Here is an 18,200-nt window from a genome sequence, read left to right on the forward strand (position 1 = left end):
TCGGTTGGGGAGCTCAGTGTCTCGGTCACTCAGCTCAGGGCACCTAGTCCACGGAGGAGGCGACCTGGTCGATCAATGTTCTGGAAACCAGAGCCATCCGTCTGACGCTGTTAGCCTTCCAATCCTTCTTGACGGGCAAGTTAGTTCAGATTCTTTCATACAATGCCATAGCGGTAGACTATGTCAATCATCAGGGGGGCACCAAGAGCACTCTGGTGGCACAAGAGGCGGCTCTGCTCATGGTCTGGGCAGAGTCTCATCTTCGGGACATCTCGGCCTCCCACATAACTGGAGTGGAGAATGTTCAAGCGGATTTTCTAAGTTGTCACATATTAGATCCCGGAGAGTGGTGTCTAAGGCATGTGGCTTTTCAATTGATAGTGCAAGTTTTTAGGTCAGCCCCTCATGGACCCGCTTCTTCAGTCGTCACAGAGACTGTCAGGCTGAGGGTCTGGATGCTCTGGTCCACCCATGGCCAACGGAGGGTCCGGTGTACATGTTCCCTCCATGGCCATTAGTGGGCAAGGTTCTTCTCCACATTGTGCGTCATCCGGGCCTTGTGATTCTGGGGGCCCCGAATTGGCCCAGACGTCTATGGTATGCAAACCTGGTGAGGCATCTGGTAGCGGATCCTCTGCCTCTCTTGTCTGACCTTCTGACTTAGGGTCCTATTTCCATGTTTGATCCAGGTCCCTTTTGTCTTACGGCTTTGGCTCTTGAAAGGGAATGCCTAGGTAAGAAGGGGTATTCAGATAGTCATCTCAACCCTGTTGGGGTCCCGGAGACTTTCCACTTCTCGAGCTTCTATGCAGGTTTGGCGTATATTTGAGGAGTGGTGTGCTGTGTGTGGAGTGATCTTTTCGCGCTTCCCTGCCTAACATCTTAGAGTTCCTGCAGGATGGCCTGGACAGGGGCCTGGCTTAGTCTTCTCTTCGGATTCAGCTTGCGGCCTTGTCATCCTTTCGGGAGTTGTTAAGGGGTCAGCGTCTGACAGCCATTCCTGATGTTGTTTGCTTCTTGTGGGCGGCCAAGTTGCTCAAGCCTCCCATTAGACCGTTTGTTCCTTCTTGGGATCTTAACCTGGTCTTGTCTGTGCTGGTGCACCCACCTTTCAATCCTTTGGGGGCCTGCACATTGAAGGACCTTACTCTTAAAGCGGTCTTTTTAATGGCAATTACTGTATTTCTACTAGACATGTTTCTGAGTTGCAGGCTTTCTCTTGTAGGTCTCCATTCATGGAGTTTTCTAGGGAGTGGGTTAGTTTGTGGACTGTTCCTTCCTTTCTGCCTAAGGTAGTTTCTCCTTTTCATGTCAATCAGTCAGTGGTCCTCTCGGTTTTGGGTTCTCGGGACAGATCTGCAGAGCAGAATCAGTTGAGCAAGTTGGATGTTTCTCGGGTTCTTCGCTCCTATGTCCAAAGGACCCAGGAGTTCGGAAAGTCAGATAGTCTCTTTGTCCTTTTAGCGGGTCCTCGTAAGGAGGGTGGCACTTCCATTGCGCACTGGATCAAGGAGACTATTGCTTCCACATACCTTCTTCAGAAGAAGCCTGTCCCGGACTTTCTCAAGGCTCATTTCACTGGGGATCATGCAGCTTCTTGGGCTGAGTCTTCGCTAGTGCCTCCAGTGGATATTTGTAAGGCTGCTGTTTGGTCTTCCTTGTATTCCTTTGTCAGATACTACAGTGTGGACGTTCAGGTGTGTCGGGATGCGGTGTTTGGTGAGCGTGTTCCGGTGTCAACCCTTCGGGGGTACCACCCATGATGGGGACTGCTTTGGTACATCCCACTTGTAAGATTAACCTATGCCGGTCTGGAGAGTTGCTAAAGAAGGTGACATTAGGTTCATATCTGCTACTTTACTTTATTTTAGCCTCTCCAGGCCAACCTAGGACCCCACCCTGTTTATTGTCATGTTGTTCTTGTGATGTTTTGCATGCAGATTTTGTTTTTTCTGTGGGTTCTAGTATTTTTCTAGGGCCGGGGAGAATTGAAGAACAGCTGCTGTGGCTCAGCTGGCGAGCTGTGAGGACATTTTCTTGCTGGGATTTCTCCTTTGCATTTTCCAACAGCATTTGGTTATATTAGTTGTTACTCCTGTTCGGAGTCTTGTTTATTTCTGTTTACAGTTCTAGTTCTGCTTGGCTGTTCGGCAGACTGAGGTAATTAGGGGGAGTAACCTATTAAGTATCATTCCAAAGTTTTGACTTAGTCTCCACCTGCTGGTCATGATGAGATATAACTCGCTTGTAAGATTAACCTTTCCCATTCTGGAGAGGCTAAAAGAAAGTAAATTAGCAGGTAAGAACCTAATTTCTCCTTCCTTCATTAGCAGTCGTGAGGTTTACGGGGAATCACAAATCCATGTTCTCTGTGCAAGCCCGGCTTTGTGGAATGCCTTACCTTTGGCGTTGTGCCAATCAAATATTCTCTGGCATTTTAGGAATGGGGTGAAAACTGTTATTTGAGTGCTTTTTTGGTGCTAGCCAGGTGACAGAGTGAGAGGGAGTTGTTTTTTGCTGCTACTTATTTGTTTTACCTTTTATCATGATTATGAATGTTTTTATTGTTCCCTGCTTAGATTTGTAGATAGGCAGGTTATAAATAATTTTAAATAAATAAATACTAAGCTGCATTAAAAATCTGTCAACTGCCCAACATTTATCTACTTACCATCTAACTACAATATCAAATTCAGTTTAAAGGTTTGAGTTTGGTGTTTCAAAGCTTGCATTGCACTGTTCCTGAGTACTGTATTTTAAAAGGTCTTTGCGGTTTTATAGCTCAAGAAGATCAATGTGCATGAATAATGAGAAGAAAGCAATGGGCCCTGACTTCAAAAGCATATGTTATTCTGTAACTAGAAATTGGTTTTTTTTTTGTTCCGTTACATATACATAAAGAGTCTGTACATTAGGTAATCAATCCGTGCTCATGAACCACTTGAAGAAGGATGCTGATCACATCTTTCAGCTCCTCCTCCTTTACAAGTGGAATATAGCTCCCTTTTCAGTTTTTCCTTTTGCAAGCGAACTAAGAAGAGGAGGTCTGATATGCTCTGTTTGGTTTTTATTATTTTGGGGTCTTTTTACTATGTTTTCATGAGGCTTTGGTGCCAAAGGATCCCATATTTGGGGCTACTCTGCCTGGGAGAAAATGCAGACTCCACATGGGCAGACTTCAGCTCACAGGATAACTCCCAGGTATACTTTTTTTGTTTGTTTGTTTAACACATCTTTATTGTGAAGCAAACAAACAATACTTGATGAGCTAGCCTGCTTTTTGTTACTTCAAGGCTCTGGGTCTATTCCCTTGGTAACCTGCTCGCCTTTTGATTTATTAGAGGCATGAGTTCAGGCTGTGAGGCCCATCTGTGAATCCCTTTGAGTTTCAGGAGCTGGCTTCATTTTCTTCTCCCCCCATTGTGATGTAAGGATATGTGGGGGTTGACCTTCAGTCTGTTTCAGTCTGACTGGCAGCTCAGATTTCCAGGTATGAACTATTCCACAAGGATTCAAGGTAGAAAGTTCTCTCCACTTCAGACAGGCAAGCAGCAGCAGCACTGTGAGTACAGCCCATTGTTCCCTAAGGGGAAAATTGGGGGAGGGGGAAGGGGGTTGAAAAAGTTGAATTTAAGGGTTTCTGGGGCCAGATAGGGAAAGGGGTTCTGGAGGAGTGGGGCCCTAAATTTTAGTATGAATCAATTTTTATTAAGAGACAGCAAACAAACAACAAAGAATACACAGCATCCACAAAGAGAGCAATATTCTGAGCAAAGCCCCCCCCCCCCAACAGTACCTCCAACACCCAGAACTCAGTTAATACTCCCACCCCCCAACCAAGGAAGGAAAGCCTACAACAAAAAAACCCTTCCAAGTCAACCCTTGACCCTAGACATCATATACTATCCGGTATCCCTACAAAATCACAACATATGATGCCCCGTCCCCCCAGCCACAAAGAAGAAAGGAGGAGAGAAAAAAGAAGAAAAAGAAAGAAAGAGAAAAAAAATAAGAGAGGGGGAACCTGCACACCCACACCTCCAGCATCATATTGCGGCGCCTCCTGATAAATTCCAAAGGGAATTTAAAATGGCACTGCGAGCTCGAGGAGACAAGGATTGAACATAAGGATCCCAAACAGTAAGAAAATGTCTTTTATGTATAGCACTAAGACGAGCTCCCTATATTCCAATAACATAAGTGCATGCAAGTGGTTCTGCCAAGCCCAATAACATGGTGGAATAGGATCAACCGAAGCAGCAAGGATCACTCTCTTTCCCAGGGCTCCAACCTTCCGAATAAACTGACGGTGACCCCGCTGTGAAAGCTGAAAGGCTTCATATTTATCTAGCAGAAAACCTGCCACTGACAGCGGCACTGGATGAGCAAAGAGGGTTTCCACATAAATCAAGATCCCTAAGTTTGTTTGTTTTTTTTAACTTTCAGGGGAGCCCTCATGAACCGTTTTGGTGTGATTTTTCTGGCAGTGGCCATCTTGGATTTTAAACACACTTTTTTTTTTCTAAAGCTGACATCTGCCTCAAAACCACCTGATTTGGCTCAAAATCAACTAGGATGGACTTCTAAGGTTGTTCTGACCCCATATTATGTCAGTTTTGCGCCAGGTGGTCAGCTGAGGAGCATTCACGTACTGTGTGTCGCGGTGCATGCGAGGGAGGGGTGGGAGCCTTGTGCTTAGCCTTCTCTGAGACCTCTAGAGCTGGGGAGCTGCACCGGGGGGGGGGGGGGGAGGCGTGGTATGGAGAAAATCCCTTCCGGAATTCTTGAATAGTGAAGGCGCAAAACGCAAATGCATGTACACTGCAGAGCCAAAGAGAAGCCAGTCTGACGTCCTGCAGGAATCATTAGAGCTTCCTGTTATAGGATTTACTTCAGAATTTATGACTCTTCTGTGGAGAGCTTATTTGATGGGTCCAGGACTCATTGCACTGCCTGGGGATGTCCTAGTATCAGAATGGGGAGAAATTCTTCCTCAGGAGTTCTCTTCGCCATGGAGGAAGCTAGTTCCTGTCCATGTGATCAACCAGAGCAGGACTGGAGATCAGTCTCCATGCTTTTATTGTCCCAGGGCTCAGCTTCCTTCCTGGAGGATTCTGCTTCCCTGTCAGGGTCCGGGAATCAAGAGGTGATCGCTGATTTCAATGAGGGAGTGGCAACTGTTCTTCTGCTACTATCCCACATGTCCTAACAGATGCACTCGGGGAGTTGAAGTTGGAGCTTCAGCAGCCTTCTACCTCACAGTGCATGGTCATGAGCGGCACAAATGCTCGGGCACCTTTTTACCCTCTCATCCAGAAATCACCTTGCTGGTCACAGAGCAATGGGAGACTTCAGAAGGCTCTCTGAAGGTGGCAAAAAGTATGTCCAAATTTTACCCTATGGCTCCCGGGAGGAAAGAGTGATGATTAAAAATGCACAGAATCGTAAGGTGGGTGTGGTGCTTAAGAGGCAATTTGAAGCATTAGCTTTGGGGATCAAAGCTGCTATGGCAGCTTCATTTGTGGCAAGTGCTTGCCACTCCAGGTTTTAGCTAACTTTGGCTGAAGAGGAGGACGTCTTTCCCCAGCTGGTGCTGGAGGGGGTGGATTACGTGGCAGACGCTCTATATCACATCATTAGAGCCACGAGCAAGGTGTCTGCTTCTGCTGTTGTTGCCCGCCGCATACTCTGGATCAGACAGTGAGCAGGCAATTCAGCTTCCAAAGCCACCTTAATCAGACTGCCCTTCAAAAGGCAGATGATATTTAGTAAGGACCTTCACAACCTTATGGCCAGCGTGGAAGATCGCAGCCCCATATTTCTGCCCAGCAGCAGACCTCGCCAACCCGCTAAGGGAGGCAGAGGCGATTTTCGTCTCCCATGACTTTCCCTCCAATTTTACGCAGGTTTCTCTGCACAGAGATCTTAACGGTGTTTAGACAGCAGTTTGTCAATTCTAGATGCCAGTGACACTCAGGGTTTCTCGTCAGCACAACCTCCAACAAATTACAATGACACCATGTTGGCTGTTGTGGTCCCGCATATTGACATGAGACTGTCAGCTTTCTGGAGGGAGTAATAATAATACTAATTTTTATTCTTATAAACCGCTCTACCATAAGTTCTAAGTGGTTTACATCAAAGAAGACTGTACATTCAGTGAGGCATATGTAAACATTTCAAAGGGAATACAACCAATCTCAGTTTACCAATTTTTCAGACCGCTGGGTTCTAGATCTTATTCAAGAGTTTCAAGTTTTATTAAGGTTTGTTGTATACGCAATATCATATACTTCAATGCGTATAACATTTTTAAAAAATAGGGGACCAAACAAAATATTTTTTATACAATTGAATACAAATTATATACATTCTAATACATAACTGATACAGAAGGCGAGGAGAAAGAACTACAATCTTTAAAGAAAAAGAAGAAACACTTAGGGAAGAACACGTATGGTGGGAACACAAAAGAGAAAAACAAAAAAAGGGCGATAAAGGCAGAAATGATCGTAGAAAAAAGGAGATAAATTTACGACCTATTCATAAGTCTAATTAAAATTTAAAAAATTTAGTAATTGGTAAGTTAAGCTGTCTATGTTTCAAATGCATCCTTATACAGGAAGCTTTTTAAGGAACGCTTGAATTTATCTAAAGAAGGTTCATTGCGTAAGTATATTGGTAAATTGTTCCAAAGCTGGGGTGCTATAACTGAGAAAATGGTAGATCTCCTGGTCCCTATTTTTTTTAAAGAAGGGATAGTTAGTAAATGTTGTTGTGTTGATCTAAGTGTCCTGAATGGAGAATACGGTATCAAGAGACGATCCAGAAATATCGGAGCGTGTGATTGTTGAATTTTAAAAGTTAACAGTATAATTTTAAAAGTTATTCTATGTGTGATTGGTAACCAATGTGCTGCTTGTAGAAGTGGTGTAACGTGATCATATTTTTTTGAATTAGTAATAATTTTTATTGTTATATTTTGTATTATCTGCAATCTTCTTGTTTCTTTTTGGGTTATGCCATGATATAAGGTGTTGCAATAGTCAAGCTTAGAAATGTTTAATGAGTGTATTAGAATGTTAAGAGCTTCAGGTTTTAAAACTTTTGATAAGGATCTAATGAGACATAACTTATAAAAACAATTTTTAACCACTGAACTAATCTGGTCATGATAAGAAAGTTCCTGATCTAATATTATTCCCAATATTTTCATTGTAGTTACTATTTGGAGAGGGCTATTGTCTAGGAATATCTGCGATGAAAATTTAAGGTCATTTTTGCATGGGAAAAACATTACAGAAGATTTTGTTGCGTTCAGGGCCAACATATTATCCTTAAGCCATTGGCTTATTTGTTTTAACTTATTTATAGTTTTTATCTCATTGGAATCTGCTGTATTTAAAGGGGACAGGAGTTGGATATCATCTGCATATGCAAAAGAAGAGAATCTAATAGACGGAGTGAGGGTTATGAGAGGTGATAAAAAGATATTAAATAAAAGTGGGGAAAGAATTGAACCTTGCGGAATCCCATAAGAATTGGTGAAGCTGTTCGATGATGAATTATTAAAGATAACTTTAGCTGACCGATCTTGAAAGTATGATTTAAACCAATTTAATACTTGGTCAGAAATACCAACTGAAGATAGTTTTGATGAGTAAATGATGGTCTGTGATGTCAAATGCCGCAGATAAATCTCAACTATTTCAAGCTAAGTACCCCCTAAGTCTTAACAAATATCAACTAAGTACCCCAGCCACATGCCCACCCAAGCTCTGCCCCAAATCCCATCCCATTTTTTATATACACACAATATACACAGCAGATATAAATTCTCAAAACTGATACATTTCAATCACTATATTGAAATAAAATAATTTTACCTACTGGCGATCCTCTGCAGGCTGCTGTAATTAGTTTTAAATGTAAGACCGGAAGGCCAGGAGGGAAGCCAGAGGACGCTAGAGAAAAGGGGTAACATGCAGGCCTTTGGCGAATTGGGCAGTGCTGGCACTGCACCATATAAGGAAGTCAGCTGGCAGGCACCTTTCTTTCTCCTAAGTGTGCCGTGGCACACTTGGAATCTCAGGAGGCACACTAGTGTGCCTCGGCACACAGTTTGAGATACACTGCTCTAAACCAACGTTCCTCTGATTAAAAGTCTTCTACCCGACTTCACTTCCAGTGGAGTAGAGAGCTGCACGGGAACGGGGACGACGGGAATCCCACGGGACCCGCGGGTTCCCCCTTTGGGTCACGGGGATCCCGTGGGGACGCCCCTAGGGTCGCGGGGATCCCGTGGGGACGCCCCCTAGGGTCGCGGGGATCCCGTGGGGACGCCTCCGAGGGTCGCGGGGTTCCTGCGGGGCTGGATGTACTCAGTCGCGCGGCTCTTCTCCCTACCTTCTCTGCTTGCAGCACAGAGCCGAACGGAAGTCTTCTCGACGTCAGCGCTGACGGAGGGGAGGGAGGGCTTAAACAAAGCCCTCCCTCCCTCCGACGTCAGCGCTGACGTCGGGAAGACTTCCGTTTGGCTCTGTGCTGCAGGCAGTGCAGGTAAGGAGGAGAGTAGCCTCGCGGTTCGAGTGGCTACCAAGGGAGGGGGCGGTCCGCCCCGCCACACCCCGCCCCGGTTGCAGCACAGCCGGCCAGGTCCCCTTACTTTGGTGGCACTTCCCCGACCGACCGACAACAGCCCCGGTCCGACAATCCTCCCTGCCCTGTAGCCGCGAATCTAAATTATCTTCTTACAGCAGCTGTAATAAGGTAATTTAGATTCGCAGTTAAGGGCAGGGAGGTTTGTCGTACCGGGGCTGTTGTCAGTCGGTCGGGGAAGTGCCACAAAAGTAAGGGAACCTGGCTGGCTGTGCTGCACCCGGGGCGGTAGAGAAGGAGTGGGGAGAAGGACGCTGAAAGGCCATGGGGAAGACGGGAGGAGGGGGGGAAGGACTCTGAAAGCACTTGAAGACAGAGGAGGGAGAAGGACGCTGAAAGCACATGAGGAATACAAAGGGGTGGAGAAGGACGCTGAAAGGCCATGGGAAGGGCGGGGGGCGGGGGAAGGACTCTGAAAGCACTTGTGGAAGACAGATGGGGAGAAGGATGCTGAAAGCACATGGGGAAGACAAAGGGGTGGAGAAGGACGCTGAAAGGACATGGGGAAGACAAAGGGGTGGAGAAGGACGCTGAAAGGCCATGGGAAGGGCGGGGGAAGAAGGACTCTGAAAGCACTTGTGGAAGACAGAGGGGGGAGAAGGATGCTGAAAGCACATGGGGAAGACAAAGGGGTGGAGAAGGACGCTGAAAGGACATGGGGAAGACGGGGGGGGTGGAGAAGGACGCTGAAAGGCCATGGGGAAGACAGAGAGGGAGAAGGACGCTGAAAGGACATGGGGAATCAGAGGGGGGGGAGAAAGACACTGAAAGCACATGTGGAAGACAGAGGGGGGAGAAGGACGCTGACAGGACATGGGGAAGATGGGGGGAGAAGGACGCTGAAAGGAAATGGGGAAGAGAGAGTAGGGAGAAGACGCTGGCAGGGAAGAAGACAGATGCCAGACTATGGGGGGAGCGGAGAGAAGAAGATGGGTGCCAGACCAATTTGGAAGGGGGAAGAAAGGGAGAGGCACAGTAACAGAGCAAATGGAAGATGCAGAAGGAAGAGAGACAGTGGATGGAAGGAATTGAATGAGAACATGAGGAAAGCAGAAACCAGGCAACAAAGGTAGGAAAAGAATTATATTTCTTTATTTTTATTTTGCTTCAGGATAAAGTAGTATATTAGTTGTGTTGATAAAAATTTATAAACATTAGAGGCTCTGGTAGAAACCCATTTGCAAAGTATGTATTCTTCCCAATTAATATTTTCAAATTAATAAAGTCTTTTTGCTTATTTGTAAATGGGTTTCTACCAGAGCCTTTAATTCAGTAGCATAATTAAATGAAATAACTATTTCTGAAGTTTATAGGGACGGGCGGGGACGGAGGGGATTCCTCGCGGGGACGGGTGGGGACGGAGGGGATTCCTCGCGGGGACGGAGAGATTCCTCACGGGGACGGGTGGGGACGGGTGGGATTCCTCACGGGGACGGGTGGGGACGGGTGGGACTTTGGCGGGGACGGGTGGGGACGGGTGGGATTTCTGTCCCCGCGCAACTCTCTACAGTGGAGTGCACCAGATGTGTGATATCAGTCAGATGAAGAATGCCATGACTGGGAAGGAAAGTAGGCAGGCCTGATCGCGTTAATCCTGTTAATTTATTTTTTTATCACTGTTAAACAATTAAAACATTAAACTAATTAGCATGCCAGCATATTTTAATTCTTGTTTTGAATGGTTATCATCATAACCCAAAAGGGAAGGTCAGTTTAGTTACTGAATTGAAATCCTATAAGAAATTGTGTCCACATAAGTCTGAACAGTCACAGGCAACAGAAATATGTATCTAATTTGCCTCGAGGTTATCTACCTAACTGTTCAAGGTAAAAAAATATGGATAGGTTACTGCAAAGCAAAAGAGGGCCCCATAGAGTTTATTTATCTATAAAACAAACAGAACCCCTCAAGTCTAGCTGTTATTATACAGCCACAGTCATAGATGCAAATATTCTTAAAATGGCTGGAAGATGCTTAGCACCCACAGAGCTAACTTCCATGGTCCCAAAAATCAATTAATTTTCCATTGAACAAGTAACTATAATTGATAACCTTTGTGGAGGAGTGTCATGTGACCCTTAGGATACTGTACATGCTAAGTAGAACAAATTAATTTCAGAAGACGGCAATTTAATTGTATGCATGACAAATGGTTGGGTAATAAGGATAGATGGCAACCGATCTGGTCCCATAATGAGGAAAGGCAACAGGATTTTCTGTAATATGGCAGGGCATTATGTAGAGAAAGAGCTGCTCCATTGTATGTTGGAATAAAACTGCAGTTTCTATGCTTCTTTTTATTTATTTATTTCTAATTTTACATTAAACTTCACAAGAGTAAATCTTGCGCCATTAAACACAGGGAAGAAAACCAATACAAAACATCTATGTTGACAGTAATATCTAATAGATATATTAAAATTATGATAATGTTTTTACTCTCAGACTAGCAGTAGGAATTTTATGCTCTGCGTGCTTTCCCCACTTGTTTAATGTTGAGAAGGGTTTTTGGAGTAAGGACAATGTTTATAGTGATCAAATATAATAAATAATTTTAATATATGTTTGGTAGAAAAATAATGTGAAATGAACTAATTTGTGACTTGTTTTTCCATTGAACTATTGTATTTACTTTAAATATAAGTATACAATTATATGAATAACTAGATTTTGTTTTCTTTTCTTTTAAGATATATTGAGGATATTGGAGACACGGGGAGGAGTTATTTCTCCAAATGGGATGACAGTTCTGATACCTTCTGGAAGAAGGAGAGTAATTTGAAAGATACTGATGTAATTCTGACTTCAAAAATGGGAAACTATGAAGACAGGTATAAAGATCTAATCTAATACTGAAATCTCAGTTTATTGTTATTAAATATATTTATTGATTTTCAAATCATACAATCAAGAATAACTTGTACAGAAAGCAAGATTAGTAATTCAACATAAAGCAAGAAATACTTCAACAACATTAAAATATTTATAACTAATATGCTCAAGTCCTCAAATTATGGGATCCAAGATTCCTTAGCGAGAACAAAGAAAAGAATTGAACAAAATGAACACTCTTACTCTTGGAGTTAGCTGGAGGGCTGATTGCTGGGATAATCAATAATCTTAGGGCTTACAATTTTTCTGCCTCCAAACGAGAGAGCGCTAAGAAGGAAGTCAAATGACTAGGTTCAAAGAAAACATATTTAACTGTTCGGTGATGTACTATGCACTTACAGGGGTGTCGTAAATAAAAGGTAGCACCTAAGGATGTAACACCTGGCTTCAACATTAGAAATTCATGGCGATGCTTTTGAGTCTCTCTTGATAAATCAAGAAATATCTGCACTTTAAAGCCCATAAATTCTTTCTGTCTATTTTTAAAGAATAATTTTAACAACCAAACTTTATCAATAGAGAGGGCTACTGTTACAATCAAAGTACTTTGTTCTACAGCCTCTTTATCAGATTTCTCCAATAACTCCGATACATCCAATTGTCCTTGGTCCAAGGACCTATTTAACGATTTATTCTTGTTAGGTAAGTAATAAACTCGTGATAAAGGAGGTATTGAATTTTCTGAAGCCCCCAAAACTTCAAGAAAATATCTCTTAAACATTTCTCTAGGTGATACCAATGGTAACTTAGGAAAATTAATTAATCTTAAATTGTTGTATCTGGAGTTATTTTCCAAATTCTCCATCTTTCTTCTAAGATTTATATTGTCCTTCATTAGAACATCATGTAGCTGTTTAGATGATTTTATTTCCTGTTCAAGCTTTTGAACAGAAGAATTAGAGGCAGTCAATTCATTTTCCAGTATTTTAAGTTCAGTAGAATGTTGAGACAGTTTCCCCTCTATTAACTGGAGTTTGGGACTTATGGTCTTCACTAATCCAGCCATAAGATCCCACAATGAGTCAAGTTACTTCCGAAGGTTTATCCAAAGAAGTTAAAAAAGTAGAAGTGTCATAGTGCTCACCATCCAGTTGGGTTCCTTGTCGCTGGCTCTGAAGACTTACTCGCTTCTCCTTGGTTGATTTTACTCTCAGCTTCTTCCAAGGAGCTCATTTCAATATGAGCTCCTATCAGCAGGCTCTGCACTGGACTACTTGCCTCAGGGGAAGGCGAAGCCCCGACATCCGGGGTTCCCATACGCCTTGGAGAGCTGCTTAACTGAGGCTGCGGGGGGGGCGCCCTAACGTCGGGGCTCAAAGATGTTTCCAATCTCGGAGGAACTGCCATGGCCTCGCTCACACCGCTGTTCCTCTGCGGGCCCCTCTCCGACGCTAAAAATGTTCCCTGCAGCCATCTGAGAAGCTCACCAATATCGCCGGCTGCGGGGGTGACAGTGGGCCACGAGGCACCAACGGCACTACGGCCCCTCCGTTTAGGCATCGGGTAAGTAAAGTTATCCAAAATGTGTTGAAAAAGTTATATTGGAAAGTCAATCTCAGAGCAGCTCCTCAGCGCGTCCAGCCTGACGCCATCTTGGATCCGAAATCTCAGTTTATAAAGATTGGATTTCCATTTAATTTTTTTTTTCTAAAGGCCAATATTATGACTTCATTATGGAAATTCCTGATTCATTTACTGAGCTGAGTCTTCTGCTTCTGAGAGGAGAGTAGGGAATGAGGAATCATGGGCATTGCTTAGGGCAAGATTTGAGGCGCATGATTTTGGGATTCCTAAAAGAGCTTTTTGTACATGGATCATGGCCTAGAATTATTACTGCAATGACCATACTAAGTAGCTCAGGGAGGGGAGATGTAGCTTAAAAAAAGAGTGAAAATCCCTGAAAGTTTCCACACATAGGAGGATCTCTTAAGGATAGGAGGAGATAGTGGATGTTGTGGATGGGCAGATTGGATGGGCCATTTGGCCTTTATCTGCCATCATATTTCTGTTTCTAAGTTGCTTGCAGAATGCTGTCAATCATCTTTGAGCTCCGCCTCCTTTTCAGGCAGCTGTTCCTGCACTCAGTGTTTTTTCTGCAAGTAAATTGCTCAGAAGCATTAATGCTCTGCTCTGTTCTGTGTTTTTTTATTATTTTGGGGTCTTTTTTGCTCAGTGTTCGTTTGGAGCTTTAGTGCTCAGAGTTCCCACTTGCTGGGGCTTGTGCCTGGGAGAAGATACAGACTCACACTGTGGAAGTCTGCTGCTAGCAGGATCAGCCCTCGGGGGACACCTAGATAGCCAACCTTCTTTTGTACGTTTTGGAGCTTAAGGGCCATCCCATGCATAGCTGCTCATATCCCTGATTTATCTGGAGCTTGAGCCTAGGTTGTTTGTCTCCTTCTCGGCTTTGCTGAGATTAATGGTGGTCCATCTGCTTGGTCCTCTCCCCCTTTGTCACATGAGGTTTTCCAGGGGTTGAAGCTCAGTGTGACCTGAGTCTGACCAGCAGCCCAAAGACCAAGTTCATCCAGCGAATCTGTGAGGACAGTTTTTTTTTCTATTTATCTTAGCTGCACTCCTAGGCTGAAACAGGCAGGCACATGGCACAGTGAGTTAGGCTATTATAACCTATGGGGAAAATCGGAGGGTCTCCAGAAATGAAATTTGAAGGTTTCTGCAGCTAGAGCCAAGGTCCTTCACCTTTAAATCCCATTACCTTGCATTTTTGTACTACAGGGAAGTCCCCACAGACTATTTTGCTGGTGGCAGCCATTTTGGATTTTAAATGACCTTTTTATCTAAGGTCTCCATCTGCCTCAAAACACTTTGATTTTACTTAAAATCAATAGGGATAGACCCCCCCAGGCCTTCTTACCCTCTTATATCATGCCAGTTTTGCGCTGGATGGCCGGCTGAGGGGTATCCATGTCCTGTGTGGTGGATTGCACAGGGGAGGGGTGAGAACCTTGGGATCAGCCTCCTCAGTCCTCCAGGGCTGGGGAACCGCAGGAGGCACAATCCCAAGGGAAGAGACCCTCTCCAGTGCCCTTGGAAGGTACATTGGTTAAGCGCAGATACATGGTTATCGAAGAGCCCAGGAGGACCTGCAGGAGTTCCCTGCAGGGTCCTGAAGACCTTCATTACAATGCTTCACCCCTGATTTTGTGAGCCTTATGTGGAATGCCTATCTGAACTGCCGAGGGTCCCCAATGTCTGCATTCGGCACAACAGAGGTGGTGGTGCAGGGGATCTCTCTCCAACATGTGTCCTGACCAGACAAGGATACAGAGATGGACCAGAATGTTAAATGTGACATAGGCTGGGAGGATAGAAAGTCCAATTCCATGCTATTGTTCCATGCCATTCAGTTTCTCTGGCAGTCTGGTTCTCTGCATGAGAACAGCAGTCCAGGAAAAGCCTCTGTGCTCTCAGGCATTATCCTACCATGTGAGAATTGAAGCTGGAAGTTCCTCCAGCCCACTCGTCACAGTGCTCAGTTATGAGCAGCTCGGTTACTTTGATAGGTTTGATAGGGAGAGAAGGGGAGCAGGAAGCAGAGGAGACAGGCAGCGTTGGTGCCGAGCACCGAAGCAAGCAGAAAGTAGCAGGACAGTAGGCTCGGGGTAGCGGCGAGAGTTCGCTCCGCCCCCCCCACGCGTCACAGGCAGCGCCGGACTCCCCCTTGAAAAGGGGAGGAGCCAGCGCGGCACACGCGGTGCCGAGGAGAGAAGGGGAGCAGGAAGCAGAGGAGACAGGCAGCGTTGGTGCCGAGCACCGAAGCAAGCAGAAAGTAGCAGGACAGTAGGCTCGGGGTAGCGGCGAGAGTTCGCTCCGCCCCCCCCACGCGTCACAGGCAGCGCCGGACTCCCCCTTGAAAAGGGGAGGAGCCAACAGCGCCCAGCCGTTCGGCGCGGTAAAGGCGCTCGCCTTAGCGAGAGCGCCTTTGCGAAGGGCCTTGCAAGGGACGAGCGCTACTCACAAGAACACCAGAGGAGAACAGACCGGTAAGGAACTGACAAGCACAAAAGATAAGGAGGAGACAGACACAAAATAAACCAACCTCGCACATACAATCAAGGTGAGGTAGAGCAGAGACAGCACACACGAGAGAGACAACAAGGCAAGCAACACAAGGAAGCAGCAGGCAAGGGACACAAGCACACAAAGGCACAGGCACTGTAACACAAACAGACTCACTCAAATAGGAAGACTGCAGTCAGGAAGTCAGAAGGTAAGGGGGAGGTAGGATCAGTAGGAAAAAGAGCAGCAGTAGGTCACAACAAATCACTCAGACAACCCACGAGTGAACCACGAAATGGAAGCCCAAGGAAGTCAGAAGATGAGCTTTCCTGTCTTCTGTATCGACTGCAATATGTATGACTACCTCCCTTCGGGGATCCAGGCATACATTTGCAATCGATGCATGGAGATGGATAGCTTGAAATGTCAGGTAAGACTATTAGAGGGAACAGTGATGGAACTCGAAGACAGAATCCGAGCACAGGAGAAGATTCTAGTGGAGTACAGCCCAAACGACGAGGTCAAGGATCTAGAAATGTACATAGAGGAAGCCCATCAGCACCATGTAGAGATCCCAGGGCTGGAAATCTGTACTCAGGAAACCCATGTGAGGAGAGAAGACACCCATGCAAACACAGAAGAAAAAGAAGACGAGGTTGGAGACAACCGCACACCAGGAGGAATAGTGAGAGCACAGGAAGATGTCCCCCCATCCAAAGAAGTATCATTGGAGGAAGATGACTGGCCCTACTCCAAGGACGTGGACCTACGCCCCCCAAGGAACTCCCGAATAAAGAAGATGGGGATCATTGTAGGCGACTCCATTATACGACACGTGGACAGCCACACCGCAGGAGGAAGAGAGGACAGGGTCGTCACCTGTCTGCCTGGAGCAAGAGTAAAGGATGTGACCAACAGGATCTCCAGGATCATAGATGGAGCACGGGGAGTGGACACAGCTGTGCTTATCCACGTGGGAACAAATGATGTGAGCGGGCGGAAGTATGACAGGGAAGAGATGAAGGGCCAGCTCCGCTCACTCGGAAGACAATTGAAGATCAGGGAGGTGAAGGTGGCCTTCTCTGAAATCCTCCCTGTACCAAGAGCAGATGGAAAGAGACAAGGGGAATTGCAAGTGATCAACGCCTGGATGAGACGATGGTGCGAAGACGAAGGTTTTGACTTCGTGCGCAACTGGACGGCGTTCTGGGGAAAAAGCAAGTACTACAGAAGGGATGGACTACACCTCAACAAGGAAGGAGCAAGAGTTTTGGCAGGCAACATGAAGAAAGCAATAGAGAAGGCTTTAAACTGAAGGACAGGGGAAAGCCGACAGTCGACCACCGGTCGATGGCACGGACAACAGGATGTCCCGACGTAGAAACAAAGGACTACTACTCATACACAAGAGAGGTCGACCTCACAGCCAACAAAAGAGAACAAGCAGGAAGGGACAACTCAGACACAGGAGGGGATGACCACACAGCAAACATGGGAGACAACACAGGAGCAGTAAAGGATACCGTAAATGAGACTGTAAGGACAGCCAAGAGTAGAAGGTCCAAAAAGGTAACACAAAGGGAACTTAGATGTATGTATACAAATGCTAGAAGTCTAGGAAACAAAATGGGAGAACTAGAGACGATAGCAAGACATGAGAACATGGATATCATTGGCATAACAGAAACATGGTGGAATGAAGAAAACAAATGGGACACAGTACTACAGGGATACAAACTATATAGAAGGGATCGAGAAGGGCAGAAAGGTGGAGGTATTGCCCTATATGTTAAGGAAGGAATAGATTCTGTTGGAATGATTACAACAGACAGGAAAGAGAAGCTGGAGTCCCTCTGGATCAAAATTCCTGGTCACAATGGCGCAGATACAAAAATTGGCCTTTACTATCGTCCCCCAGGACAGGCGGAGGTCACTGACTCAGAAATGATGGAGGAAATCAAACAAGTATGCAAGACAGGCAATGTAGTTATATTGGGAGACTTCAATTTCCCAGGAATAGACTGGAAACTAGGAGCCTCCAACTGCGGCAAGGAGGCCAAGTTCCTGGAGGTGCTAGGGGATTGCTTCCTGGAGCAAATGGTAAAAGAGCCGACAAGAGGCAACGCCACCTTGGACTTGGTCCTAAATGGTCTCACAGGACCGATAACAGAAGTAGAAGTCATGGTTCCACTGGGAACGAGTGATCACAATGTAATCAACTTTAAACTTGACATCGGGAAAGGGAAACATGCCAAAACCTTAACCACCACCTTAAACTTTAAAAAGGGTAAATACGATTGCATGAGAGCCATGGTAACAAAACGACTCGAGAAGATGGTGGACAAACTTGAAACAGTCGATCAGGCATGGTGCCTATTGAAAAATACTATTGCAGAAGCACAAGATCTCTACATTCCGAGGATTTCCAAAGATCGGAGAACTAAAGGCAAAGGAGAACCGGCATGGCTTACCATACAGGTGAAGGAAGCCATAAAAGAAAAGAAGGACTCTTTCAAAAAATGGAAATGCACGAAGACAACCGAAGCCTGGAACAAACATAAAGATAAACAGAAGAAATGTCACAAGGCGGTGAGGGATGCAAAACAGGACTATGAGGAAAAAATAGCCC

General features: G+C 45.3%; 1 protein-coding gene across 3 annotated transcripts in view; it reads left to right on the forward strand.

Moving 5' to 3' along the window:
* ARFGAP3 (ADP ribosylation factor GTPase activating protein 3) overlaps positions 1–18,200 on the forward strand; it is a 325,192-nt gene that overhangs the window by 208,774 nt on the left and 98,218 nt on the right. For all 3 annotated transcript variants that reach the window (XM_033953138.1, XM_033953136.1, XM_033953137.1), the window contains one exon: positions 11,350–11,490. In XM_033953138.1, coding sequence (XP_033809029.1) covers positions 11,350–11,490 — 141 coding nt within the window. The remainder of the gene's footprint in view (positions 1–11,349; positions 11,491–18,200) is intronic.

Source organism: Geotrypetes seraphini, chromosome 7 (genome assembly GCF_902459505.1).
Source record: "Geotrypetes seraphini chromosome 7, aGeoSer1.1, whole genome shotgun sequence".
Lineage (NCBI taxonomy): Eukaryota > Metazoa > Chordata > Amphibia > Gymnophiona > Dermophiidae > Geotrypetes > Geotrypetes seraphini.